Source organism: Athene noctua, chromosome 1, assembly GCF_965140245.1.
Source record: "Athene noctua chromosome 1, bAthNoc1.hap1.1, whole genome shotgun sequence".
Classification (NCBI taxonomy): Eukaryota; Metazoa; Chordata; class Aves; order Strigiformes; family Strigidae; genus Athene; species Athene noctua.
The window spans coordinates 206,218,442-206,246,173 of record NC_134037.1 but is presented as its reverse complement, the minus strand read 5'-3'; the positions used below and the strand labels follow the sequence as shown (position 1 = coordinate 206,246,173).

The following is a 27,732-nucleotide window of genomic DNA, read 5'->3' as shown; positions in this document are numbered from 1 at the left end:
CAAGGTAAATACAGAATCTCAACACAAACTTTAACCCCTTGTTTTGATTCTAGTTGTATAGTATTCAGAATATATTAAGGATAAAGCAGATCAAATAGGAATAAAAATTTCACTTCACCTTAAGAATACTGCTGTTTGCTTTCAATTTGTTATTGAAAATAGTGGTCTTGAATACATATGATGAATATATTTCAGTTATTCAGAAGAAAATAATTATTTGCTGTCAAGTTCTAACCATTAGGCAAAATAACTTTCAACATCATTTTCTACACCAATCTGCCTACTGTTTTGTCCATTTGATTTCCTTTTTTAGTGTTAATCAAGTATAGTGATTTTAAATATCTCAGTAGCAGAGCATATGTGGTTTTGTTGTGTAAAATACTGAAGGGCTTCCATGTTTGGTTTACCTAATGTAAAAGAGAAACTACAGCTACTTCCTTTTTTAAAAAATGTACAACTTCAAAGGGACATGGAGGAACAGGAGGGGAGGTTGGGCTTTATACAAGGGTGGGAAGAGGTTAGGAAACTTCATGTGAAGAACCAGTAGTAAGCCATGATGTTCAGAAACTGAAAAAATGTAAGCACACTTTTTCCTGCAGCATGCCAGAAAATTTCCAGCATACTCCATTTCCTCTGCTTAGTATTGTGTCTTATATGATGTGGTAGATGAGGCTGTAGGTTATGATGGTGTGACTAACAGAAAACAACTAAGATGCATTTTATATTGCCAGCCAAAAATTCTCCATTCTAACAATGTGAACTTAAGTGCAGCACTATGGTGACTTTAAAATACTCTGGAGACTCATCTCTTTGGGGGAAGTAGTCCTTTAATTTGAGGTACAGTGCTGAAGTTGGGATATAATGAAATCATCTTACCTTTGTTGAACAAACAAAGTTGGTTTAGTTTCTTAAACACTAGAAATTCGTTACATGTCTGTAACAAAGTGTAAAAAGTTACTTTATACTTTGTCAAAGCTTGGGGTTTTTAAAATTATATATATCAAGTTCTGCATATGAGCCAGATAAAGGGGAAGTTCTTTGGAAATACTTGACATTAAGATGAGTGTATGACTCTAAACCAGACTGAATCACAAGACCTATTTTAACTACAAGTGTCTCCATTCTGGGTTTATTGGAAACATGCAAATAGGTACCTCTTCCGCACTAGCTGAAACTTCTGGAAAATTTGTTGAAACCAAGCACAGCGTTTAAGGTTTCTTATACTTACAACTAATAGCTTTATAATTGAAATAGTAAATCAAGGGAGAGAGGAAGGGTAGTGGCACTGAAATCCTGGCAGATGTGAAGGTAACAAGGTGGATTGCCAGTGTACACTTGGTGCTCTTCACCACTGAGTCTGTTGTTCCATTTGTTTATACTAGTGAAGAATTGCAGTCTCACGTGATTGCTCTGAACAATTATTGGTCCACAGTAAGTTTCTTGGGAGCTATATGCAGAAGATATACCTCTTTTCTGCTATTCCCACACAGTTTTGTCTTGTTCCTTCACCAGATGCTTTTTATTTTAGATTTTACTGTGAACTTTATATTGTCTGACTTCTCAACTTCTGCTCTGTGAGGACAGAAGTCCACACATTTGGGTTATGCAATGAGTTTCTGTCTAAGGCAGGACAAGGAGGGGCCAAGACACTAGTCTGCTGCTGAGGAGCAGCAAGGAGAGAAAAGACAGCCCAATGCAACTGGTACATTGGCTACAGACCAGGCATGCTACTCCAGTGAGCTCAGTAAGCTAGGAAGGCAGATGGGAGCTACATGTATGAGTCTCACACACAGTGCTAGGTGCCATTATCCATTTTAGCAGTGTTAACAAACTTTTAGCCTTATAAAGCCTTTCTTTCCTCATTATATGCTCTGGAATGACTTGCTCTCTACAACTACCTGAACAGAGGTTGTTAACGAGGTGAGTGTTGGTCTCTTTTCCCAAATAGGACATGAGGAAATGGCCTCAGGTTGGATCAGGGGAGGTTTAGATTGCAAATTAGAAAGAAATTCTTCACTGAAAGCGTTGTCAAGCATTGGAACAGGCTGTCCAGGGGAGTGGTTGAGTCACCATCCCTGGAGGTGTTTAAAAGACATTTAGATGTGGCACTTAGGGACATGGTTTAGTGGTGGATTTGGCAGAGTTAATGATTGGACTCAATGATCTTGTGGGTCTTTTCCAACCTAAGTGACTCTATGATTCTATGACTAGCCATCTCTACTTAGAAAAATCTGAGAATGCTTTTACTTATGCAGCTACCAGTTGGTGCTTGCAGCACTTTCCCTTCTGAGACAAACAAGTCCCGAAGTACTGACACTAAAGACATACTGCTGCTATCTCTGCTGTATTTTCTATCTTGAGCTGATAAGAGAATGATTCTGTTTGTGGTTAATGTGTTCAGACACGTGTCAAGATTTGTCATACATTCAGAGAGATGTAGATTTTCCTATCAGCACTTGCTTTGTTTTGTTCTTGTGACTTTTTGAACCTGTTCAAGATTTAGAGTACCCTGAAAACACTAGACCTTAACAAAGAACTGTAGGTGATAAGAGTGAGCAGAAAGCAGTAGCTGGGAGAGACATTTGGAAGAAGTGAGGGAATACTGGTTGGACAAAGTAGTTTAAGCAGGAGCACTTTCCTTGCCTGGTTACACCTCTTTAACCAGGAATGCAGAATCCCTTGGACCAAAGAGGGGGCCTGCCTCCATAGCCTAACAATACAAGGTGAGAGGAAGGAAGACCACTTGTAGGTTCTGATGCTGCTTGTGCATTTTGTGTCTAAGAAATCATCAGATTAAATGTATACATAATATTTGCAGCCTGGTTCAGTAATTCTTGCTCAAAAAAAAGTAACCTTCCTGGTAGCCCTACAATCTAGGTTTTCTTGAATGAGAGGCCTATCCACATAACTCTTTTGGGACCAGGTGGTTAGCTTCTGAGAGACCTTGCTAGGTAGATACTCAAGTACTACATGTCAAAAGTAGATGAGTTGCGGAAGTGATGTGAATTTTCCTCCACTTATTCTCTGGCTATTATAGTTCTATCTCAGTTTCCACTTGATGTGCACAAATTTTGGTTGTGGGCTTACAGTAATCTGGAACAGTTTCACTAGAGCTGAGGAAAGAATTTCAGAGGTCATGAAGCAGTTTCTGTCCCAGTGCCCTGTCATTCCTAGAGTCCAGTGAGGACGTTTCTTTGAATACAGAAAATTTTTATTAAAGTTAGCCTTCACTATGATGCCAGATGTTATGGCCTTCCTCTTATCCCGTCCCATTTACCTCCATCCTTATAGCACAAAACGATTCAGGGAGTTAAGGGTAGTTTAAAACAGTTCTTTCTCATTTTAGAATGGTAGCCTGTGTTTGGTGTTACATTCAACCCTGAGAGCAGTCATAAAATCAAAGTAGAATAAGGTGAAAATCAGTGTTTCCCAAAACAGAATGTTTTTTTGCTAGAAGTCTCCTTATCTCACTGGATAACAATAACCTTGTAAATAATCTGAAAATTATCCCCCTCCCAAAGAACATTGAATTTTCCTATATCCCTTTATATATGCAGCAATGCATTTGGTATGATTATACAAATGTCAGTGAGATAAAATAAATATCCGCAAATATATAGCCCAAATGTGGAGTTTTACATTGCTTCTAGCATAATTGCATTGTTTAGGTATGTTTATGGATTTTTGAGGGGTTCTTATCTCTTTCTGTTCATTTCACTCTGTTGTCATAGCATAATTCTTGTGGCCTAACAGACAACAAATAGTCACAAATACTGAAATGTGGCATAAAGCAGAATGCACACTCAGTTTGTGCAAGAACTTTGGCCTTTCTGCTGTACCACAAGTGCTAGGGCTTCGTAATGGGATTTAAATTGATGGCTGAGCAATGACTGTAGATCATTTATGGGGCGCATGGATTTCTGGTGCTCCTCCTGAATCTGAAATTAAATCAAGCCCCAAGGCAAGCATGAGCATGAACACAGAGAACGGGTATTTTTCTTACAGATGAGAGAAGGCATCACAAAAGCTGGCTTTTTCAATACCACAGTTTTTAATGAACTGGTTTTGACCTTTTTTTTTAATCCTAGAAGGTGGATGGGTTGCTTGTGAAATAACTCTGTGCATACTCTTAGACTTAACTTCAAATCAGCTGTTTTGCTTTTGTTTTTACTAGAAGGACAGACTTGGGTGGTGGGAGCAGAAGCCTTAAGGGGGTTATTTTTTTTAAGGAGTGTTTACAGTGCTTCAGCATCCTCAGGGGCAGCCTTAATCTTCTCAGGTCAGCATGCAGCATACTCTGACCAGTTCCTTTATTAGAAATGAAAATTTTGTTTGAATTTTGACCTGTTTGAGAAAGGGTCGCTTGGTTTGGACTCAAATTCTGAAATGAACAAAAAACCCCAAGCAGCTTTCTGAGTCACAGGCAATGCAGTACACAGATTTTAAAAAGTGATAGTCTATAGTTGTGGGGAAGTTGGAAGTAAAGAAATCCCCTATTCTTTCTCTGATTCTTGACTGAGAACTCTGGGTAAATACAATAAAAAGTACTTTAAAAACCAGAAAGACTGGAAACTGCTATCTCCAGCTAAAGACAAAGTAAATTGGGTGCATTTAAGGTTTTTTTTTGTTTTGGTGGGGTTTTTTTAACATTTCATTTTTGGTTTTAGGTTTCTGGGATTTGCTACAATAGCAGTATATTAAAAGTTCATCGAATTCTTTGTGTACCCAGCTGGGTAGCAAAGATCTTTTCTTGGACTCTTGAACCAATCTTCTCATCTGCGGAACCAACAAATGAAGTTCGAGTAGGAATGGGAGCAACAGTTGATATCCAGAGGCAGCAGAGGATGGAGTTACTGGATCGTCAAATCATGATGTCTCAGGTTGCCCAAATGAGGCGGCAAAGGCAGCAGCAGGTATTGATATATGTTCTGTAAGGATTATATTAAATTATGGGAAAAATAAATCTTTGGTCTTATATCTTTTGTGGTTCCTATTTCTCAAAAAGAATGTATTTCTTTATTCTTGTCCCATCAGTCTTTCATACACTGTTGTACTGCTAATAGTCATTCAAGTGTTTTATATAGCCTTATATGTTAAAACTGCTTCACAAGATGTAAGCAGAATGTCAGACTATCCTCTAAGGATATCAGTACTTCTGGCATTCTTTCATCAAAAATGAGGCAGGAAGGTGAAGTGATTGTCTCTTGGTGGTCTTTAGTAAGAGCCGCTGTGGAAAGCTAGGAAGTCAAAATGCTCCTGGCTCTTCTGAGTATTTGTACTGTTAGCATCCTTTTCAGAGTGGTTGAAAATTGTCTACATAACTCATTTGTTTGCAGATGTACTTTGAATAAGGCTTGTTTCTTTTAAAAAAGTGCAGAAATTAAATTCCCTAACTTTCTTACAGAGGTCAACCACAGGGACTTTCTGTTTGCCACATTTAATGCTCTTGGTTTATTTCCTTATTTACTAGAATAGCAGAGCCTTTTTATTTTCTCTGGTTTAGCCAAACCAGCAAGTGCATATATTCACATACTTCGTGTTACAGGGCAGTAAAACAAGGCAGATGGTGTCTCAATTCACTTTTTCCTGTATCTGAGATGTATGTGTTACTACTCTATCAAACCTAATGGAAAACATAGGCCTTGCATTGCTCTGTGTGAACATATATTGTTCATAATTTAATTACAGCCTAGCTTCCTCTGCCTGAAACACAGCTCTGTACTGATACACAAGTTCTTGTTGTGTTTCAGGTAGTGTAGTGCAAGTAGGTATAGCTATCTTACCATTAATATGTTGCCAGAATTCGAGGTGCGATGATGGCATAAAGCTTTGGTCAACAACTGGCATATGAATCTTTCTTTCCAGTCCCCAATAATGTAATTTTGTTTTCCTTGATTTCTTAATATTTCAATCTGATGAGATTGTTCTTCAGGTGGAAATACTGTAATCTACTTTTCTCTATTCCCATAGAACATTAATCAGTTATAAGAACTGAAATAGAAATTACTCAATTCTCAAACACTGCCGTTGTAATAGAAAATGAATTGAAAGTGTCTGTTGGACTACAGGCTGCTGGGAAGAGTGGAGCCAAGTTTCTTCAGATAGGAGGAAGAAGCTGTTCCCAGTTATGAAGGACAATCTTTAGAATATATCTTAAATTGCAAAAAGTGGTAAATAAGTTCAGAACAGTAAATGATAAAAGAAGAGTTGATAACATTTTCTCATCTTCTCTTTTCCTTAGGCTAGGAACAATGAAAGTGGAAAAATGTCTTTTCATGTTTGACTTCAAATAGAGTTCTTTAAAAAGGTGAAAGGGTTTAAGTAAAATAAATGAACATTGTTTGAACATCAGTAAGATGCTTCCCTTTACAAGTTACTGAAACACTTTCAAGTTATCTTTATGTTTGGCCTTTAACTTGAGCACCACATTTAGTTAACTGATAGCGCTAATCTGCGAAACCAGTGATCAGAAGGCGATGGGATCAATGTATGAACGTTTCAGAGAGTCTCTTCAGAAAAGATGTGTCATGAAAGCTTTTGACCAGCCTTTTCTTTAATGTGTCACTCACAGAATTGACTGGCCATCAACTAAATCACAAAAAGCATCATTAACAAATGTTGAGATGTAGTGGTAAAAATTAAAAGCAGGCTAATTTCAATCTCAAAATTTTAAAAATTGAAAACCATTTTCTGGATTGCTGTACTTGGGCAATTCTTTTGCCTTCAGAGGCTTGGAAAGGTGTAGTTTGAAGACAGTGGAGTTGAGCCGATCACATTACAGATGGAATTTAGATCATCATTTTGCATGTGGGAGTGAAGTGGATAAAGAATGAAGTTCAGTTTCTCAGGGACTTTTTTTTCTGAAGCTGAAAATAATAAAAGCTTCAAAGTATGTATCAGTCATCAAATACGGCTTTGAATTACATTTTAGGGGAATGTTGTATAGATTTCTGGAGTCTATGCTGTCTGTAGGTAATGTGCCAGAGGTGAGATAACATTTTCTGTCCTGCTTTCTATTTTGTTTGGCAAGGGAAATGAACTTTAACTTTCATCTGTATGCCATAGTGCAACAATTTTGTTTAGCTGCCCCTTGAGAAGGTGCTGTGCTTATTCCTCCTACTCTGTTACTCTTCAGATTTTTGAGAAAAGATACAGTCCAGCTTCCCTGTATATTGGTAGCATTATGGAAGGAGAAGACAGGAATGTGATAGGTGGTTTTCATGGTGCTCCATTGACTGCACAGTGTGGCAAGCTCTGTTCTGGCCATAAGGAGGCCCCTTTCTTAAATTGATGGTTTTAGTAGTAAGCTTATGCAAGTCTTTGCAAGAAATTCTGAGGAATGTGAGCCTGACAAGTTACACAAGCCAACACAAGAAGAGTAACGGTTTTAAAAAAATTAAATTTAAAAAAAAAAAAAAAAGCAAAAGAAAGTGGGGAAAAAACATTTCTCATAAGTTGTTTTTACTGTACCCCAAGATACTGAGATGTAAATAATGTTTGGCTTTTTTTTTTTCCTGCTGTTCACTGAGCTCATTTATCCAAAGTGGAATTCACTTTGGATGCTTTCTACAAAAAAACCCCGACCAACTCTGCCAGAATTTCTTCACTGGCAACTCGTTGATCTACGTTTCCCATTCTTTCTCTTAACTGAAATGTTCTGGTCTGGAGGAGCCTGAAGCATGGAGCTGTGCATGTGAGAGCTCGGTTGTCTGTAACTCTGAGTAGGTTGAGTATGTGGTAGAATTTGAACATACACCACCAACTTCATTACTTAATCTACCTGATTTTAGCCCTTAAATGTTCAGTGGTACTGTGTCAGAATATGTTGTTAGAAACTGAAAATAATATCTTACGTTGCTAGTTTCTCAGGGGAGTGTGGTTACACAGTGACTGATTTTTGTCTTGGTTTCTAGTTGCTGTGGATACAGCCCTTAAACAGATGGTAGCACACATATTGAAAACTTTCTGTTCGGTTTTTTTCTTTCACGGATCATCCTGAGAAATTGCGAACTTCTCACAAATGGAGACTTACTGAGCATCACCTCCATGCACCTTTTGAGGCAGTAGAATAAAATGTGTGCCATATGTATTCATTCCCTCAAAAAATACCAGCTTGTTGTTTTGTAACTGCTTTAAAAACTAGTTTCTTAGGGGTTTTTTGCCACTTTTTTGTCTATTCTCTTTTTTAATTTAAATAATCTGTCCTATTTTTCTTTTTTCCCCACTATCTGATTGCTTTTTCCCCTTCATATCACTTCCACATTGTCATTCCACACTATGCCATTTTCCTCCCATATCTTCATCATCTCTTCCCCTTCATCTCCATTGTTTCCCATACTTTGTGTTTGTTCCTCTACAAAATCCTTCTTCTCTTTGGGGGAAGTTCTCTTCCATTATGTCTCACCACCAGTAATCATTTGCTGATGCGTCATGAATTTAGGATTTTAGGGATGGATACCTCTTGCCTTTCTCTCAGTCAGACAAAATGTAGTTGAGGTCTTTGGGCACTATTTTATCCTTTTGATACTGTAATGTCAATGAACATTTTGGTCTTGCTCTCCTGACTTTTCTATTTCTTGATCTCTTTCATTTCTCAGCATTTTTCTAAAGTTTATCTTTCTATAACCCAAATGAAAGCCATGGTGGGAAAAGGGAAGCAACTGTTGCATCTGTGTACCAGTGTGGTAGCAGTGAGTCAATTTGACTTTCACTTCCTATTGAGAAATTTGGAGGGAAGCTGACAATCCAATTGCAAATAGATAAGGGAGGAGTCCGTGCCTGGATGTTATTGACAGCACTGTTGTCACTAAAGACAGATATGTGGAAGGTGGTGGAAATTTGCAGGAAAGGTGGTCAGTGCCTTCTGTTGGCAGCTAAATACCACTTCTCCTGTGAGCGCTCATCCCTGTGCCCGTTTGGGAGGGGCACTGTATGAACCTCAGTCCCTTCACCCTGAAGAAATGATTTCTCTATCCACAAAGCATTTATTCCTTCATTTGTGCTGATCATGTTAAAGACACCATATTGCCTGTTTCTTAGTTTCTCTTAAGTTTCTTGGCTCAGAAAAGGGCTTCACTAGGTTGCTTCAAATTGTGTGATAAGCCTACAGCCATATATTAAAATCTTCATTTCACTACCCCTTTTCTGCCCTGTCCTTCACTTTAAGCTTATTTTGTCTTTTCCCTTCTGGTTTTTTGTTCTTCTATTTCAGCTGCCATTACTTTTCAGTGAGGCCAGACTCTGCTTTGATTCATATCCCGTGGCACCTCTCTGTGAGATTCTACTGCTTGCAAAGACCAGACTTCTCCTATAACAATGTGACTTCCTCTAATTGTTCATTTGTTAGATGTCTTTCTCCTGGGACAGGGGAGAGATGCTCTGTGGGTAGGCACACTGAGTGTCTTTATTGTTATGGGGAGTCTCATATCCTGAGAAACGTGCAAGTTTCACGTTTTGTCAACTAAGGACTGTGAGACTAGATTGGTGATTTACCTTCTGTTATATCTAAGCAGTAAACTCCTGACCTTGGAAAAAAATAGATTAATGAAGCAAAGACATTCCTGGCACAAGAATTCCTCCTCGGGAATGTTATCCTCAGTCACTGTGATAGAAGAAAATCCCTCAGTGACTATGTTTTTTAGCTTTCCCACTGGCACTGAGAGATACCACTTTGACAAAGTCTTCTTGAATAACTTCACAAGTTTGAGTACCAACACCAAGTCCTTCAGACATTTTGAACCCTGAAGACCTTCTGCAACCTTTATACATTGCCAGGTCCATATAAACTCTTGCTCTCACAGCCGGGACTTCGGATGGAACCAGCTTGTTCATATTTTTCCACAGATATATGTGTCTTTGTCAGACTGTTTTAACTGAACATTCAGGGGAGATTTTCAGCCAAGTGTTACGCAAAGCATTTTCTTCTAATTAGGTTTCCATTCCAACTAGTCAGCGTTACTTAAGGCTTCTTCAGATCTTCTTCAGACCTCAATGAGTCTTTAACTCATCCTTTGCTTTTTGGCACTCTTCTGGCATTTTAAAATCTTGGTTATTCTCTGTAATTGTTTAACAATATTTTCTTTGTGTTGAGAATAAGCCTGTTTCTGTTTCAAAAGGGGAGCTTTACTCTTAGAGGTTGTTGGGTATAAAAACTGCACATACTGCTGATGTTGACATGTGCGAATTCTTTGTTTTTTTACTGTTTGTTTCAATAACACATTTGCAAGCAGTTGATAACCCACTGCTATTTAGATATTTCTGTTTTCTTTTTCTGAATAACTTTTTTCCTGGGTTCTAGGTGTGAAATTAAAAATGTAGAATTTCTAGGGTGCTGATCCAGGTAACAAACAGTTTAATACTCTCTACTCTACAGGCTAACGCTTTATTTTTCTGTCTTTTTCATGGAAGTTGGCAATTCCACAAGCTGACAGATGCTGGTAGTACTACTAAAATAAGTGTGTGTCTCATTGACAGCCAGTTGTCACAGTCATGAGGCTAACTGTCTCTGACTCCTACTCCTAGGTAGCACCGCTTTGAACTATAATTTTTTTCTTGAACTGGAATTATGAAATTATCTTTCTGTCTGACTGGGCTTTTGAGCTGTAGTGTTTGAATTTAGTTTAATATTTGTAATCAATTTCCCTAGAGAAGCAGTGGTTGATACAGTGGTCGGACAACTTCCTAAAGCAAAATACTTATTTCAGTGCAAATATTTTTTTTAAAAATAGAGTATGTTTCACACATTCTCTTGTGTGATTGTTCTATATTCTCTTCCTCCAACTTTAACTTGAGGCAGTTCTCCATAAAAAATCTGGCATACAAATCTCCCCAAGCATTTTCAGAGTATTTAATTCTCTGTTGTCTAATCAATTCCTGTTTACAGAAGACAAATTTCTTTTTAGCTGTACCTGTCCCTTCATTTCTAGCTTTGAACATGGGGTAAATAAGGCATCCAGTTTGGGGAGTGGTTCGTTATTGGATTCCAGGACTGCTTCCATTGTCCTTCCAGTCTGCACTGAGAGACTCTTGATGGGTCTTTTCTCTTCCTAGTGTCATCTTCCATAGCATGTAGTAAACAAGAAGCATGTAATTAGGTAGTAAGTAGTCCACCTTAGCATTCAGGTTTTCTGATTAGAACTCTGATATTGTCACATAAGGACTGCAGGCTGGTTTCACCAATAGTTCCTTAATGCACTACCTTAAGAGGCACAATAGATACAAAAGTTTCACCAAACAGTTGACTTTTGAAATGTTAACAAATGGAAGCCCCTCCTATTTGCAACCTTAGACAGAACTTGAATCTTTACATCCCAAAATGGAATACTAATCTGTTTTTTTCTCTATATCATCATAGACTAGCCCTTTATATATTCAAGTATGTGTTTATGCTAGTGTGTTGGAGAATTGGGTTTTGAGTTTTCTTTGTGCCTGGTGTTTGTTATCTCAGCTTGTCAAATCAAAAAAATTTTGGAACTCTCATTTCTCATTTTTGTTTTGGCCTCTACTTATTACTCTTTGAAAAGTTTTATGCACAGGAGGTGAATGAAGGATTATATGTCTAATCATCGTGCTTTAATACCAGTCAGCATCCAAAGAGCCATGTAGTAAGGATTAGAACTGCCTCGGGTTTGTATAAAATGTCTAAAAGAGAGATAGTGTTATTTCCTCAAGTACAGACTCAGTGTTCATGCTGGTGGACCAGCCTTCAGCATTTAGCACACTGGACCCCCCCACCCAATTATCTCACTGAGCAAGTGTTGAATGCCTAATGTAAGAACAGCTCCAAATCATGTCATTCCTTTAAAATTCAGCTGGTGATTATGATTGACAGCTTCACCTCTGACAAGGCACTCATTTATAAAGATTAATTTTTAATAACAGGAACCTGAGATTTCTGTGGGAAAAAGTGTCAAGCCCCACTGCCAATAGTATGACATGGATGCTTTCAACTGATATAACTGTGACCTTATCTGTGATGTCACAGCACCAGCAAGAGCCCAGATTGGATGAAGAACAGCTGACGCAAGCAAGGGAAGTCAGGAAGTTTGGAAAAGGAAGTGCTTTGAAAAGATGGTTGAAGACCTGTCTCTGCTGTCTAGAGAAGATCCAGATCTCCATTTATTATTGCAAACAAAGTCTGAGAGTCCTGCTCAACACTTCCCTAGTGTTGGATGAATTAATAACATCAGCTCTCAAAAATGCCATCTTTCAACTTCTGCTTGATGTGAAATATCTTGCTTTCTTCTTGGCATAGTGCCCCATCACTTTCTGGCTGAATTACAGCATCACAGCAGTAATGAAAACTGAATGTTACTGTGATACGGTTTGATATAGAATAGGTATTTACCCTGACTGTAACAGGTTAAACACAGAGTAGTCTGACTCTTTGTGTTCTTAGCTAACTGCCAGTTTTTGGGAGTACCTATGAAGCTCTTCACTTACTGCCAGCCAGTTGAGTGTCTGAGTCAAATAACAGCATGCCTTCCTGTCGTGTGTGACAAGCAGTGGTCTACAAGGCCGAGTGCTTGGGCATGCATGAGTATGCCAGGAAGCATTCATAACACAACTCTGTACATCCCTTGAATGCAGTAGCAGAAGCAGCCATTCCCACCTTGCTTTCAAGGAGCAGATGTGCCTATGCATTGGCATTTCTGGCTTCTGCTACTATGAAGGCATCATGCCTGTGCTGAAATCCCGTCCATTGTCTCTCAGGCAGCTTCAGAGGCCAGATTAAGGTGTTCCTCCTAGATTTCAAAGGAAATAGCTGATCAGGCTTCAGAAAGACCACATGTGGATTTCTGAACTTCTGCGACACATGAGCTCCTCTGGGACAATGCAGGCATCAAAGTTCAGGATGCAGCAACTAAGAGTTGGAGACAGAGCCTCTTGGCTAGAGAGACTTGTCTGTAGGATAAATTTTCAGAGGAAATTGGAATATCTTTAGAAATTGCTGGAGTGCTTTCCTTGGTGAAAAATTTTTTCCATCATTAAGAAAGATTCTCAGAACACTAATACTGTTACATTTCTACCCCCTTTTAAAAGAAGGACATTATTAAAGTAAATGATAAAAACAAACCAAAACAAACAAAAAAACAACAACCAAAAAGCCAGAAGAGTTTTGTCTTCACAAAAAGAGGCAGGCTAGACATTTGAATAAGTCTACTGGAAATTTCACCATTATCATTGATCTTTCCTAAGCAGTGTTCAGGGCAGCAAGTAATTGTGTTGTTTGTGGCTATGCTTTCGCTTTGTTTATATCATCAGTATGTGTACTTTGGAGTCAATAATTTGTAGAAAAATTTATGTCTAAAAAGTGTTTCTTGCTTTCAGTACATTTTTTTAAATGAAGCTTTATATGAAAAGAAGTAAGACAGTATTTATATCTCCTATGCAGAGTAGCAAACTTTGAAGATGTTACTTTAAAAGATGAAATGCAAAGCAATTTCCTTTTTTTTTTTACTGTGGTTGTTATGTTAAGAAAAGGTGAACAGGACAGATATCAGGAGGTGCTTCCTGTTTGTGCAAACAGATGGCGAGTTGTCATTAACCATATACATGAGATAACATTATCAAAATATCTTAACCACATGCATCACTTTCAAGAGTACTTTTATAAAACATTTTCTTTCAAATTAATCTAATTAAAATATGTGCAGATGTGACAGCTGCTTAACTGGGTATTTGTTAATTGTCCATAATACAACATTTTTAATTGTCAAGGTTTGGATAAAAATTGCTTTTACAAAATATGCCATGACTGGTATGTGTATGGGAAGCAGGTAGAGCTGCTTTTCAGAAAGAGAGGAAGGAGATTTTTTGAAAAGAAATTACATAACTGGGCTTTAAGCAGGCTATAGAATCAGTGACATTTGCTACCTCTAGATATCTTCCTTATTCTGTAGGAAAGGAGTATCTTCCTTTCCTTGTAAACAGTATTGTCCCAGACACCATAAAAAAAAGCTACAACGCAACTCAAAACAAAAAAAGACATCAAGGATGTGACCTCATAAGGCACAACCTCAGTACGTAAATCCCTGGCAGCTATCCAAGAATAAGTCATCAATATGGCATTACCTTACAACCTTTTCTACGATGAAGAGCTGCTCTTTTCTCATTCCCTTAATCCAGTCCATTCTAAAATCTCATTCTTTGGTCATCTAAACTTTGTGACCGGTTTGTTGTCTTCCTGTAACAGAAGTTCCAACACCACTAGTGTTCTCTAATCCACTTCTAGTAGTGATATATCAGAGACCTATAAAATGGTCTCCTTGGTATGTTTGTCTCCTATCAGGCAGTAACAAAGAGTTCACAATCAATTGATTCACCTAGTCTTTGCACTGCTAAACCAAAGTAAATGGAATTTTTCTCTAGTTTAAAAATTACAGCCAAGGAGTAAGGGAGGGGGAAAGGCTTATAGGCCTTTCTTAGTGTGTATGCCACCCTTCTAGTCAAATAATTAATGAAGCAGTTGTTTTGTCAAGTGTTTTTCCTGATGACGTGGAAGACTATGTTGCAGACAGAAATAAGGGCCCAGTCACCAATTTGTACAAAGTATTTTTATGAATGATGGTCTGTAGACTGAGTTTTTCAGTACTTGTTGCTTTCCAGTAGCACAGCAGTCGGGACTTCCAAAATAGAGTTTCTAATTAACATCATGAAAACAAGTATGACAGCTGGCAATGGAGACTAGAAATTCTTCACAGCATCCCACTGCAGGGACTGGGACCAGTGAATGCAAGTTAATGGGAACCTTCAGCCTCTTGACTATAATGAGCTTGGTGCTGTTTTCACACCATAAGCAGAGAATGCCTCCTCAAGCCTCCCATCCTGCAGCACAAACAAAGCAACAGAGGAATTAAACATGCAAAAGAAAATTCCTTTTGCTATAGTAAATCTTGCATCATTCACACAACTGGACATGGGAAAAGTGGACTGAGGAAGCAGACGTGAACAAGAAATCTTACTTTTGTGAAGATAACGTGACAGGTGGCTACTGTCCAGAGCACTGAATGAGGGAAGGTGTTAGTTTGTGTCACATCCCTGAGTGCACCAACAGTGCACCTACACACTCTGTAGGGGTTTGGCTCTCTGTGCTGAGGGCCAGCTTTGGTACAGTACAGCTCTTCAGCCTTGGAGCAGACTTGTGTGAGAAAGAGCTATGGTTAGAAACACCTGTGAGAAGCCTTGGGGCTTCACCCACTCTGGGAGTTGCTTTTAAGTTCAGGTCCTTGCCCTTGGTCCTTGCTGAGCTTTCTATATAGGCATGTGCCAACCGGTGTATCTCCCTCCCTGCTCCTGACCCACTGATACGACTTCTAGGCTTGATCTTACCACCTGCCTGGTGATCTGGACTTTTGTTTGACCATGGTTACTGTCACTGGACCTGCTTTGCTCTTCTCACTTGAATCCTGTGGGAACACGGCATGTTTTAGTGAGGCCACTGTCTCTGTTTGCCTTGTTGTCAGCCTTGGCTCTCAGCTTGCCTTTCCTCTTGGGGCAGCACCTGCACTTGCTGTTCCCTGACATCTAAGATCCAGGACAAAGAAGAATGTCACTTGCAATAATCTTGGTGCAAGATAGCCTGAGTCTGTCAGCTGTGGAAACTGACTCTGGATGCAAGAGGTTTAATGCATCCTTCTTACCTAGTCCTCAATCATGTTAAGTTCCTGCCCCCAAACCATTTAGTATTAAACTGAATTCTTTTTATGACAAACCAGAATCACAGAAGAACTGCCTGGATTTCATTAAATGGATTGGACTGGCAGACACTTATCACTGAAGGTGCTGCTCAGGAAAGGAGCTTACATACTGGACACTTGATCATTCTCACTGCTGAATTATTAGCTCCTTTTCTGCCTCTGGTTTGGACCACTCCAGAGAGCTCTGTTATCTGAGACAAGGCTTCTGTAAAGGGTAAGGAGACGGGTGTGAGCTCATCTGTGCTGTTGTGTGCTGGTGCCAAGGTTCAAGTATATTGTGAAATGCATAAATATTGTTTGCTGATTCCCTAGTAGGGACTCTCAGAAGGTTTATAAGCATCACTTAAATAAATGCATCACATTGTGTATCTTCAGGTGAAATCTTCCTGACCTTGCAGAGTGTGTTAGCATGGTCAAAAGTCACTGTAACACAGAAATCATAAAATTGCGAAGGGGAGGTCTGCAAGAGAATTTCAGTGGGGCAAGGCAGAGTCTGGAAATCTCCTGTGCATTTTTTAACTGGAATTTGCGATATTTACTTAAGATATTTTTTGCTGTTTGCTTTGGGTCAAATTAAAATTCACAGATCTTCATGTATTTCTGCTGTGATAGTTAAGGCTTTCTGAAAGTCTTTATACAGTCACCATCCACACTGGAAATCCATAGCATAGACTTCATCTCCATCTTCTGTGGATCTAAGATATTCGCTGCACTTCCTCATTTTTCCTTAACTTTACTCTATTGGATTGGCCATAGTACCAGGCCCACAGTTCCTGCTGCAGTTCCCTAAATTTCTGCTCTTTTGAGCCTGACTTTGTGCATGTCCATCACGTAATCAGAGGCAAGTCTGTGAGGGGAAACAATTTTCCTGCAGTGAAGATAAAGCAGCCTAATGTGCCTTGTTTTGGTGTAGTTTGTAAAGTAATGCACAGATGAGAATTGGACCATAATGTTGGGATTAATCCTAAACATCAGTGTTCACATACCATTAAAAGTTTCAGCCTTTAATACTTATTGTTGTTGTATGTTGGATATTCTTACCTCATTAATATAGTTAAGAACTGATGGGTTATGTTTGTCCCAATTTCCAAAGGTAATTGAAAAATTCTGAGGGCAACTGAAAAAGAGCTTTTCACAACTGATTTGATCAAATTTGTCTAGTCTTTTATTTCTGGGAAAGGGTTAGCAGTCTTAACATGGAAATCTTCTGAATACATCAGTCCACATCTGTAGTTTATCAAGATATCTGCTGTAAACCTTAAGGACTAAATAATTACCTTTGTAAAGAATCTGCATTTTTTAATTTAAAGTAATGAATTCTGTGTACATTAATTTAAAATGTATTGTAAGTTTAGGATAAGGAAGTAGACAAGTCTCTTTGTAGTGTTAGGTGACAGCACACAGGACAGGGAGGATACAGGAACTGGAATAGGCATCTCAGTACTGAAGCTGAGGCCACAGCTGGAAAGGTACATTTATTTCAGTCTTCAGATACACTGGAGTACTGCTAAATTAATACATTTATTGTAGATTTTGTATTTCATATACATTATTCTGTATGACTTGTGGGGCTTCAAAGGAATGTGTCATAGTCCCCTTGGCATTTTTCAATTCACTGATTTAATGTGAATGACCGGTGGAAGCATTATTTTCTTCTCCTGAGGTCTTTTCAAAAGGATAAGAACAGGCAAAGTAGCATTAGTGCAGTGTTCTTGATGAACTACAGAGCTTAGCAGACTTTCAGAAATTCAAAGTTAATGAATTAAAACTCAGAAATAATTCTGAGTTAGGTGAAATTATCAATGGGGAAGTACAGGACGTGTTTTTCCAAGACCACAGAGTAGTGCAGTGGTGTCAGTAAAAGGTCTGTGATCCGTCTCTGGGTTTAAACTACAAACCAATTCTCCTTTTTACTATGCTACACTGTTTGGCTAATGCAAGGCTTATACAGAATCCTTTGATTAAAACCTCATGACTTTTAAGCAAATGTGTTACACAGTACGCAAAACAGAAATGTAGATAGGTAATCATTTTTTAAATTCAGAATCACTAACAGTGGAAACTATGTCTTGAAAACCGGTGATGACTCCTAGCTTTTGCACATCTTCACAGGGAAGAATGCACTCTAGCGTATAAGGGACTGAAACACTTCACACCCTAGCGTTTCAAATCTCCCCAAATGCTTTTTTAAGTGTGCTATTGCACTGCCCCCTATGGTGTCTGGGCTGGTTGGGTCTCTGGAGAGAAAGGAAGAATCCAAAGGAAGGGGCAGAGAAACTAAAAGGGTGATTTTTAAAAAAATTTTTTTTTGTGTCTAGGAGCAGATTTAGCTGCTGCTGATCCGATTGAGCAGAGAGCAGTTAATGCTCTAGGGTACATAAAGGCAGGAAGTGCCTTCACTGAGAGAGAAAAGAAAAAACTCTTTAAGAGGAAGGTCTTCTGAGAAACGACATTATGGAACTAAAATAGAGCAACTAGAGGAAGGAAGTCTATGTCCTATATATACAGAAAGGGAGGGGGATCTTCTCCATAGTAACAGAGGGAGCAGGGGAGGAGGAAAAGGACAACACAAACTGCAAAAGGTGTTTTAAATTGTATAGAAAAGAGAGATTTGGGGTTTACTTTTATTCCCTGCTTGCAGGGACTGTAGTTTTGGTGTGAGACAAAATCCATTAAAAATGTTTGTTTAAGATAATAAAATGAGGATTAATTATTTCTGGACAATTATAAAGCTTGTACTACTATTTGTACTTTATATTCTAAACGTCTTATTACAAAACTTGAAGCTTGGTTGTTAAAATAAAGTTTCGGTTCTGTGATTTACACCATACATATGTTACTGCTGTGTATTTGTCTTATTACTATATAGTTGCAAAATGTTTTAGCACTGGAATACAACAGATTTTGCAGTGGTATTTAATACACAGAAGTTAGGTGAGGTGGTCTGTGTGTCTGTAACAGTCGCGTTGGCGTCACAGGAATAATCACTTGCATGGAAATCACAGGTATCCTGAAGGTTGAGCTTGTTTCTGAGTTTCCTGATGTGGTTTTGCTGATGCACTGAGAATCCATTTTTCCTTCCCCCCCCCCTTATTTCTTGCACTCTTTTTCCCTGGTTAACTCCAGCAGCAGTCTTGCAAAGCACTTACGGGACCTGCTGTTGCATCTCTTGCCAGGCAAATCCCTATCAGTAAAGAGAGGGGTCCTTCAGCCTCAGAAATCTAGCACTGTAGTAAACCAAATCTTTCACAATGGGTGCGAAACATCCTTTCTTCTTTCTGTTAGCACTTTTACTTAATTTACTGTGATTATTTCTAATAACTAGTAAAGCAGTAAGCAGTCCCAAATTTTACTTCATAAGACACTGCAGCAGTTTTGTTGTTTAAAATAAAGTATTTTACTCAAACGTTTGCCTTTCATATTATGTGGGATGCATGACCTTTTTGTTTAAAAATGTCTGTTCTTTTTGCAAAGACTGACAGCAGTGTCTGATTTCAGGGTGGGATGATTAACTGGAATAGACTGTTTCCTCCTTTACGTCATAGACATAATGCGAATTATCAAGATCATCGCCCGTCTGAACAAGACACACCTCCACCTACGGAGGTTTCTGAAGAGCAGGTAAACATTTTTCTATTTTAAAATAGCATTAAAAAACTGGTTAGGAATTACTTCTAATTTTTTATTATATGTTGACACACAGTTGCTTAAATATTCTCTATAGCAGCACAAAGTAGAGTATCAGATAACAGTCACAGTGCAGAGACAGCAAATTGTTACTGCCATTCAAACCAGACTTAAAGATAACTTGGGAGTTTCTGCTTTAACTTGGGAGTTCCTGCTTTTATGTGTAGCTGTTTGTCTTTTGCATTTAAAGATGAGACAGTTTCACTAGTGGGGGCTATTCAAATCTGATAAAATAAGTGTTTCAGAGAAGGAAGAATGAAAAATAGATACCATTGTTTGTCCTGTAGACATGCACATTTTCCTTCACTGAGGTCTCCAGCTTAAGTTTCCAATTCAGTCATGTAGTTTTTTGGAAATAATATTAATGCCAGCTGTGGACTGCAACACACACTTGATCTAGAACTTGGATGTTTCCCTCAGTAATGTGGTTGACTGATTTCACGTACTAATGCCACAAAGAAGTTTGTATCTTTTCTGTCATGTATAGATTTAGACTTTTAGATTTTTTAGTTGATAGTTTTATTCTCAAAAGAGAGGATGATTTACTAGGAAATTTAAGAATTTAAGATTAGTCATTTCTATATTCAGCATTTATTGCATGCAGTCAGGTTTCCCAGGTTGCAGCCTTTCTACAGTTAGCAGCACTGGCCTTTTTATAGTCTAGGTTCTCTGCTACCCTTGAACAAGAGTAGGTTTCAAGGGTGAATTTTTCTTTCCCTTTTTCCTTTGTTTTAGGGAGATAAATCAACACTTGCTAGGACCACGCTGTCATTTCTAGTTAGTTTAAAATGAGCTTGTCCCAAACAGACATCTCTGCTATGTTCTGATTTCTGGTTTTGATTCACTGTAAGATTATGTTCAAAATGTTCAAAACTTTAACTGCACTGGTGGTTTTGACTGCAAACGTGCATCCAAAAAACAAACAAACAAACAAAAAGAGGAAAAGAAAAATAAAAACCCCTCACCAAAGAATACCTTCCAAGACAAAACCCAGAAACTTAGATTTGGCCAGCCTGAAATCCTACTCAGTGCCAGGTATGGGGTGGACCAAAAGATTTCCATGCTGGCTTGGTTTGTTTCTTTGTTTTATTGACAGATTCTGCTTATGAGAATTTTTATTGTTAGGCTGGAACTAATGAAATAGTTATTAGTCTGACTTATGCTGGATTCTTTCCCAAAGCCTTTAGGCCCAGATTTATGAAAGCAGTATACGCTTATATTTTCTCATGCATTGAAGTTGTAGAGCTCGCCTAATTTCTGTCATTTGCAATGCTGTCTAGTTATCCTGCAAAGAAAAAGGTAATCTAAGCACCTTTGATTTTTCAGGACTGTACTAGTAACTGCACAAGTTGTCTTAAAATGTCAGAAGTGCAAGGTTTTCTTCTGTTTTTCAGATTTAAAATGGCAAGCAATTGCAATGTTTTTGGTACAAAAATCTCAGCATTTCTTTTGGGTCTTTTAGCACCTTAAATTACCATTACCAGTATACACCTCTGTTTCCTGGAGCTGGATTCAGTTCCTGTGGTTAAAATATAATCAGATGAAAAGAACTTTTTGTTGTTACAGTCTGTTCCCTGTGTTGCTCACTGGATATTTGTGTGAATGGGAACATTACAATTCCATCCACCACTTCTTAAGGTTAGAATTCATGGCAGCTGCAGCAAAAACCTTTTGTCTGAAATGTATTTCTGTGGTTAGCTTTATTCCACTGCCTGCCCTTTTTCTCACAAAAAACACAATCTTATATGAAAAATCAGACACAGGAAACTTTAGAAAGTTACGGGCTATGAAATCCACTTTGAAGTTACACTATTGTTGCAGAGGTGTCGGAAGTAACAATTCATTTCTCTACCTACAAGAAGGTGAGAAACTGCCACTGGGTTGTAAGAGGGGGAAAAGGGGGAAAGGCACAAAAATTATCAGTACCGTATTTGATATTCTGACAAACAAAGTGGCCATTTTCACATGTTTTGTCACTGGTTTTAGATTAAGAAAAGGAGGACCTCTCTTCCAGGCATACTTGGCAGTAGTAGATTTCTCAGTAAGCTGCCAAAGCAGAGAAGATGAAAAATACTGAAGAGTTCTGGAGGTGTCTTAGAGGACAGGGAAGTTGCTTTTAATGGCACCTTTCTTACAAACGGCATTTAAAGTACTTTCAATCTGAGCGCACATTGCTCTTGCACCCTGGGGAGATTCCTCCAGAGATGGAAATGGCCTCTGCTATGTTCGTGCTCAGCTTCATTCTGCTGCTGCAGGCTCCAGACAGGCAGAGGTGGAGCAATGGTAGTTCTCTCACAGCTCCTGCAGCCCAGGACTTCCAGGTTCAGGAGCTGTGGTGGCTGGTCACAAACGCCATTTGGAGCAAGATGGGGAATGCTTTATGCTGCCAGTGGCCACAGTTAATTTTATGTGCCACTTCCTTCACCACCACACCTTGTTTTTTCCCCTCTCTGGAAGATGAATTATAAAAGTGAATGAGTTATATTGTTACTTTCAGTTATACCTAATTGAGAACTGTAGATTTTAAATGTGCTTTAGATTGGAATTTAACCGTAAATTAAATTTGGTTATAAATACATTGATTTTTACATGTGGCAGTTTAAATATCTGTTAGCACAGAGCAAAAAACATTAGGTGCTGAGTACATGATATTATAAAAAGGGATGGTCAAGTGGTTATTGATTACCAAAATTACTGTCTTAATGTGCCCTTTTCCAGGTAATTCTTCCATCAAATGTGATTGATTTATGCTGTTCTGAGAATATGTAGAATCTTTCCAGGGATTTTACTGAACCCATTTAAATATAGTGCTGCGTCTATTTTAGGGCGAACTTCCAGGTTTATTTTAAAAACCACCTCAAATTAATAGGTTTGAGTTTTTTAATGCCCTCTGGAGAAGTAGATCTTTTCAAGGAAAGTAAAGCTAAGAATGTCTGGACAGGTTTTTGCATCTGCTGTAATATTCCTTATTTTGGTCAGTGTTGGGTTCATGAGCTCCTGTTCTTGTCAAGAGCTGCAAGCCCCAAGTTGTGATGTGTGGTGCCATACTTTCTATTTTACTCTTCTTTCAAAACTGGACCAGCTAGGGAAATACAGGTGTGTCATTTTCAGCAACGGTTGATTTTGAAAGCAGTCACCTCTGTGGCAGTGTTTTCAATCATGCAGTCCTAGATATGTCTTTGTGACAGTGCATAGCCATGCTTGCTCACTCCCTGGAAAGGTAAACTTTTGGACAGCCTGATCAGTGGAAAAGTGATCTCTGACACTATTAACGTGACTAATGCGCACACACTGTGAATAAAACTCTAGTTTTAAAGTGGTGTTATGTATTTCTTTTCCAGGTTGCACGACTTATGGAAATGGGATTTTCCAGGGGAGATGCTCTAGAAGCTCTGAGGGCTTCAAATAATGACTTAAATGTAGCCACTAATTTTCTACTGCAGCACTGATGGTTTTCTGTGTGAAGGAACTTCACTTGATGGGTTTGTACACGTCTGAAAGAGGATCAAAGCCACCTGCTGGACAGACTCACGAAGGTCGTCCCCACAAGAGCGTCAGAAAAGAGAAACTGGCTCCGCGTGACTGGTGATTCGAAGTGATGCTAACAAATGACGTGAACTGTTCCCAAGTCTTCAGATCACTTGGCTGTTTCTAGTCTGGTTATCCTTTTCAAAGTAACTTTAGTTTCTACTTATTACTGGATATCACCTAAATTTATTTTTTAAATAAAGTAGGTGATTTTTTTCTTGTAAATCCTTGTTAGACATGTTATCAGACTTAATGACTAGGAATAGAAGCTTCAGCAACCACAACAACTAGATTTACCTATCAAGAAAAATCATATTTTCTTCACTTACCAGTTGTAATTTATCTAGCTTACGTGTTATTTTATGGTACTTGGGTTTTGATTACAGTAATAAGAGGTTTGAAGATTGCTTCATTTTCAACTCAGCAAAGGGTTATGGGACTATTATGTCATTCTTTGGAAAGTTTTATTAATGCCTGTAATGTTTTATTTCTTGAATTTCTTTTTAAATAAAAGTTGTCATTCAGCACATAATACACAGATAGGATGAGAGAAGACTGACGTGCGTAGTGCTCACTGTAAATTTAAATTTTTACAAAGTGAGTGAATCACTATTCTGATATAGGTCATGAAGATACTCACTGGAAGCAATAAAGTTGAACTGAGTGACACAGTAAGATCAGAACTGAAATTATTTTCATTACTTCCATGTCTAATTCAGACAGACTTCTGTAACAATGGATGTATGCTCAGTGTCCTATGTGCTGGTTTCATTTTTTGAGCTGGCTACATACTGTCTTAAAAAAAAAAAAGAAAAAAAAAAAAGATAAAAAGCTAACTTTTCTATACATAGTTCTAGTTTTCTACTGTCAAAGATGTGGATGACCCTGCATTTGCTGAATCCTCACTGTCTGAAGCAACTTCCTGTTGATCACAGACTGGAATATTAAGCTTAAGGGTGGTTCAGGCTAACAGAGGAGGTAACAGGACAGTAATGCCAAGGTAGTACAATATTGAGTTTGAAGTTTAGATTGATAAATAATCTTGCTTGGCTTGACTCCCAGAAGTGCTCAGTATTGGCACCTTAGGAGTTTCAGGAGGTGGGGTGGAGAGCAGTGAACATCTCGATAAAACCGAGCTGAAGTAATACAAGATTCCAAAATGCGATTCCGTGAAACCAATCTACACATGTATCTTAAGCATTTATTGTATGTTTCTGTATGTACTTGTGTTTGTATATCATGAGTATATGTGTCTATTTATATACACACAGGCATATTTAATACATAAATACATCTAGAATAAGATATAGGTCATCAGAAGTGAAACAAAGGCAATAGCAGGTGCAAAGGGAAGGAGATGAAAGAATACAGGAGAGAGAAGGATGTTTTGGAAATCCAAATGAGCATGTGCATACCAAAGTACAGATCTACGCCGTCTCACCTGACCTGAAAAATATACTGGGAAATGACAGGACAAGATTTAGGGAGAGAGAGGTATCTTTCTTTTTCTCTTTTAATTGACTGATAAAACAAAAACAAGTCCTTCAGGCATACAAGTCCTTATCCAGAAATTACATCAAATTTGTGCAGTGTTTGGCACATGACATAATTTTAATAAAGTCAATGTCCTGTATGTATTTTTTAGTATTTTCCATTAGTTGAAAGAAGGGGGTTTTGGAATGACTGTGTGTTTTCCTGGGCTTTGATGGACCTCCTTCAGAGTTCGGCTTGGTGGTATGATCACATTATTTAGGCAGGGTCTGCTTTTTAACTGGAAGATTTTGTTTGTGTGAAGCTGAGTGGCGCTCTGTGTGTGTAGGCTAGGGACATTTCTGCACCCAGAGAACTCTGGTGACCTGTCTTAGAAAGCAAAGGGCAAATATAAGAAAAAAAGCCCTACAGTAATTTGCATATGCAAACTAGTTAAATGTTTTGAAACAAGTACAGGTTTTAATTTTGAAACATACAGATTCTTTCTTCACAAATATTTTATCAAAAGTAGCAATAAAGACTAGTGAATTACTTTAGAAGTCAAGTTTTGTCTGTAGGAGATTGTCCACCTAGCCCAGGGTAAATTAAATATGACCTGTGCCCCTTCATTGCCCTGCTCTAGGGACATGCACAGAGAGCATTTATTCCTTGGAATTTTAAAACATGTTGAGTGCCATCTGGGACATCTAAGTGGATCTTCTCAGAGTCTAAATCCTTTTTTTTTATGACCTGTACAAGGGGTATCCCGATGTCATAGTTGTGTGGAAAATCCCGTTTTGCTGGGAATTTCCCAAACATTGTCAAACATAAGGGGTAGAATTCGGGTCTTCGTGATGTCACTTGAAAACTCCCCTTGACGTCTGTGGGAACAGTTTGTGCTCAAAATGCTCCCAGGGTTGTGATTTCCAATTAAAAAAAAAAAAAAAAAAAAAAAAAAAAAGAAGTGGTAAAAGGAGGGCTCTCCAGTGCAGCTGAATATAGTTCCTGTTTCATGCAAGAACCATAGAAGAAAGATTCACACATTAGAGATAGAAAGCAAGTTGGTTTCCATTTGATGGTTAAACTTTCATGGACCATTTCTGGGAATGCAAGGAGCATGTTCTTCACAGCCTACACAGTGTTTGTCCAATACCATTTTGAATATCTCATCGCCCAGTTTCTAGTTTGTGGGTGACCCAGTGATATTTTTTAGGCAGCGAGAGAATGCAAAATGCTTTTCTACGGAGAGGATTTTAAGTCCCTAGGAAATTCATGGTGGTTTTCGTAAAGCCAAGATTTGGTATTTTGAAATAAAAGTAGTTGCTGCTGTTAAAATTTCTCTACTAGACTGGGAATGTTGTCTTTTGAAACAACATCAGAATAATTTATTGGGGACTTTCCTAGACAGTTATGTGATACTTTGAAATATACCCACTGTGTGGTTTCTGTTTGTGGAAATCTGCCTGATAAGCCACCATGTTCTCAAGCCTTAACTTTTTGCTAAGATGCAGAATGATTGGGCTCTGTACCTACCAAACCCATTTTCCTCTCCCAAAACAAGCGTTAAAGGTTGCCTGCTACTTACATGAGCACACGGACTGTTGCAGTTGGTTCATGTAAACCTGTGCTGTCTAGCACTGGTAGGTGCCTTTGTGAACATACAATGGAGAAGAAGTCTTGTTATTTTTGTCTGAAAATGAAGAACAAGCAAGCAAAATATATTGCATATTGTACTGGGCAAAGGGCAACATTTTTGGCTCTCCTGTTTGTGTGTGTGTATATATATATGTATATGTATATGCATATATATGTGTGTATGCATATGTATATATACAGAGAGTGAGTGAGAATATTTATGTATTTGTTTGATGAATTTAACTGGAACTAAGAGTTTGTTGAAGAAAATTAAAAGTCTGTATTCAAAGACTCCCATCTCTCAAACATGTGTGTATTTGGAGTACATATACAGTTGCAAAGGCACCCAAATTTGAAAACACTCCGAACTACAAGTCTCATGTTGTAGAGGAGCTGCATCTGAGGAGAAATAAATGCACAGTATTCATTTGAACTAACATAGTTTTTTGATATACGTGCAATTAGTTTCTTGTGTGTCTTCTTCCACAAGAAAAACCTGTGAGTTTAGCTCCCTTTAATTCAATAGCCATATTAATAAGTATTTCATGTAAATGTGTATAAATACTATTTTTTTAGGAGAGTCACATGAACACACAAACACTACATGTGTTTATATATATGCACACATATGCATATTTTCAAACATGTATATATGTGTTTACTTAAAACACACAGGGTTTGTTTTTATTTTTAGTAGGATTACACTCCTCCTGTTTCCATATATAAAGGAATTCTTTGACCACAGAAAGTCCACTTTGAAACTCAAAGAGTGTACGTGCTGTCAATAGTTTTCAGTCCAAATATAAGACAAGAAACAGATGATGGGAGCAGAGGCCCAGTACGACCTGATGAACAGGTGCAACTGGTAAGAATCTCAACAAATTGGTAGTTTAGCTCTTGCCATTTGATTTTTGCCAAAGGAGAGTTTTAAGAGGAAACGAGAAGTTAGCTGGGCTCACACATGTAGGGGAGTTTCTAAACCTGTATGGTAGCACTGGAAAAAGCAGGAATATACGAACTTTAAAAACAGATAAAAAATTCTAGGATCATAGCTGAACCAAAAGCAGGATTTGGCCTTTTGAACAGAGATAAGTAGGGACCATATGTGTCATTTAAGATTAGTAAAGGAGAGGACTTGAGGGAGACGAGGAGGTGAAACTGAGCAAAAACTGGGACTTTATAGAGAAAGGGGGCAAAGTGGAAAATAGGCTGCAGAGGACAGAAAGAAAAGATCTGCTGAAGAGAAAGGGGATGGGATGTCACATATATTCTGTGTGGAAAATGCAAATATACAATATTGTGGCTAATCTTGTACTGAAAATCCACCCTTTTTCAGGGTGTCCGATAGGGGAATCCTTTTGTTTTCTTTCTCGGTTTTGCATGAGATGGTGCATGTAGCAAGAGAGAAAACAGTGTGATACCAGAAACACAGCATCAAAACAAACCCTGGAGTTGCGGGAGAGCTGAGCACGCACACGACCAATGTGATCAAGCAATGCCCGTTTATTACAACTAAGAAAGCCCTTTTATAATGTTCTCCCGCACACGTGAGCAACATGCAGTACAAGTCCTCAAGATTGGACAGTTAACTTAGCCTGTGCTTTAAACCTTCTTATGATTGGATAAAAAGTGCCACATCAGCCTTGCCAGGCTTCCTGCCTTGTGGAACTTCCTCTTCCGTCCCAACCCCTTCCGGGGGTTGTTCGTCTCATCG

General features: G+C 38.4%; 1 protein-coding gene across 1 annotated transcript in view; it reads left to right on the top strand.

Annotated features, from left to right (window-relative positions):
* The window catches only part of UBAC2 (UBA domain containing 2), a 101,802-nt gene extending 75,492 nt beyond the window's left edge, over nt 1-26,310 (top strand). Inside the window, exons 7-9 of the mRNA XM_074911015.1 lie at nt 4,668-4,913; nt 19,197-19,319; nt 22,727-26,310. Coding sequence (XP_074767116.1) covers nt 4,668-4,913; nt 19,197-19,319; nt 22,727-22,834 — 477 coding nt within the window. The 3' untranslated portion in view covers nt 22,835-26,310. The remainder of the gene's footprint in view (nt 1-4,667; nt 4,914-19,196; nt 19,320-22,726) is intronic.
* The last annotated feature ends 1,422 nt before the right edge of the window (nt 26,311-27,732 follow it).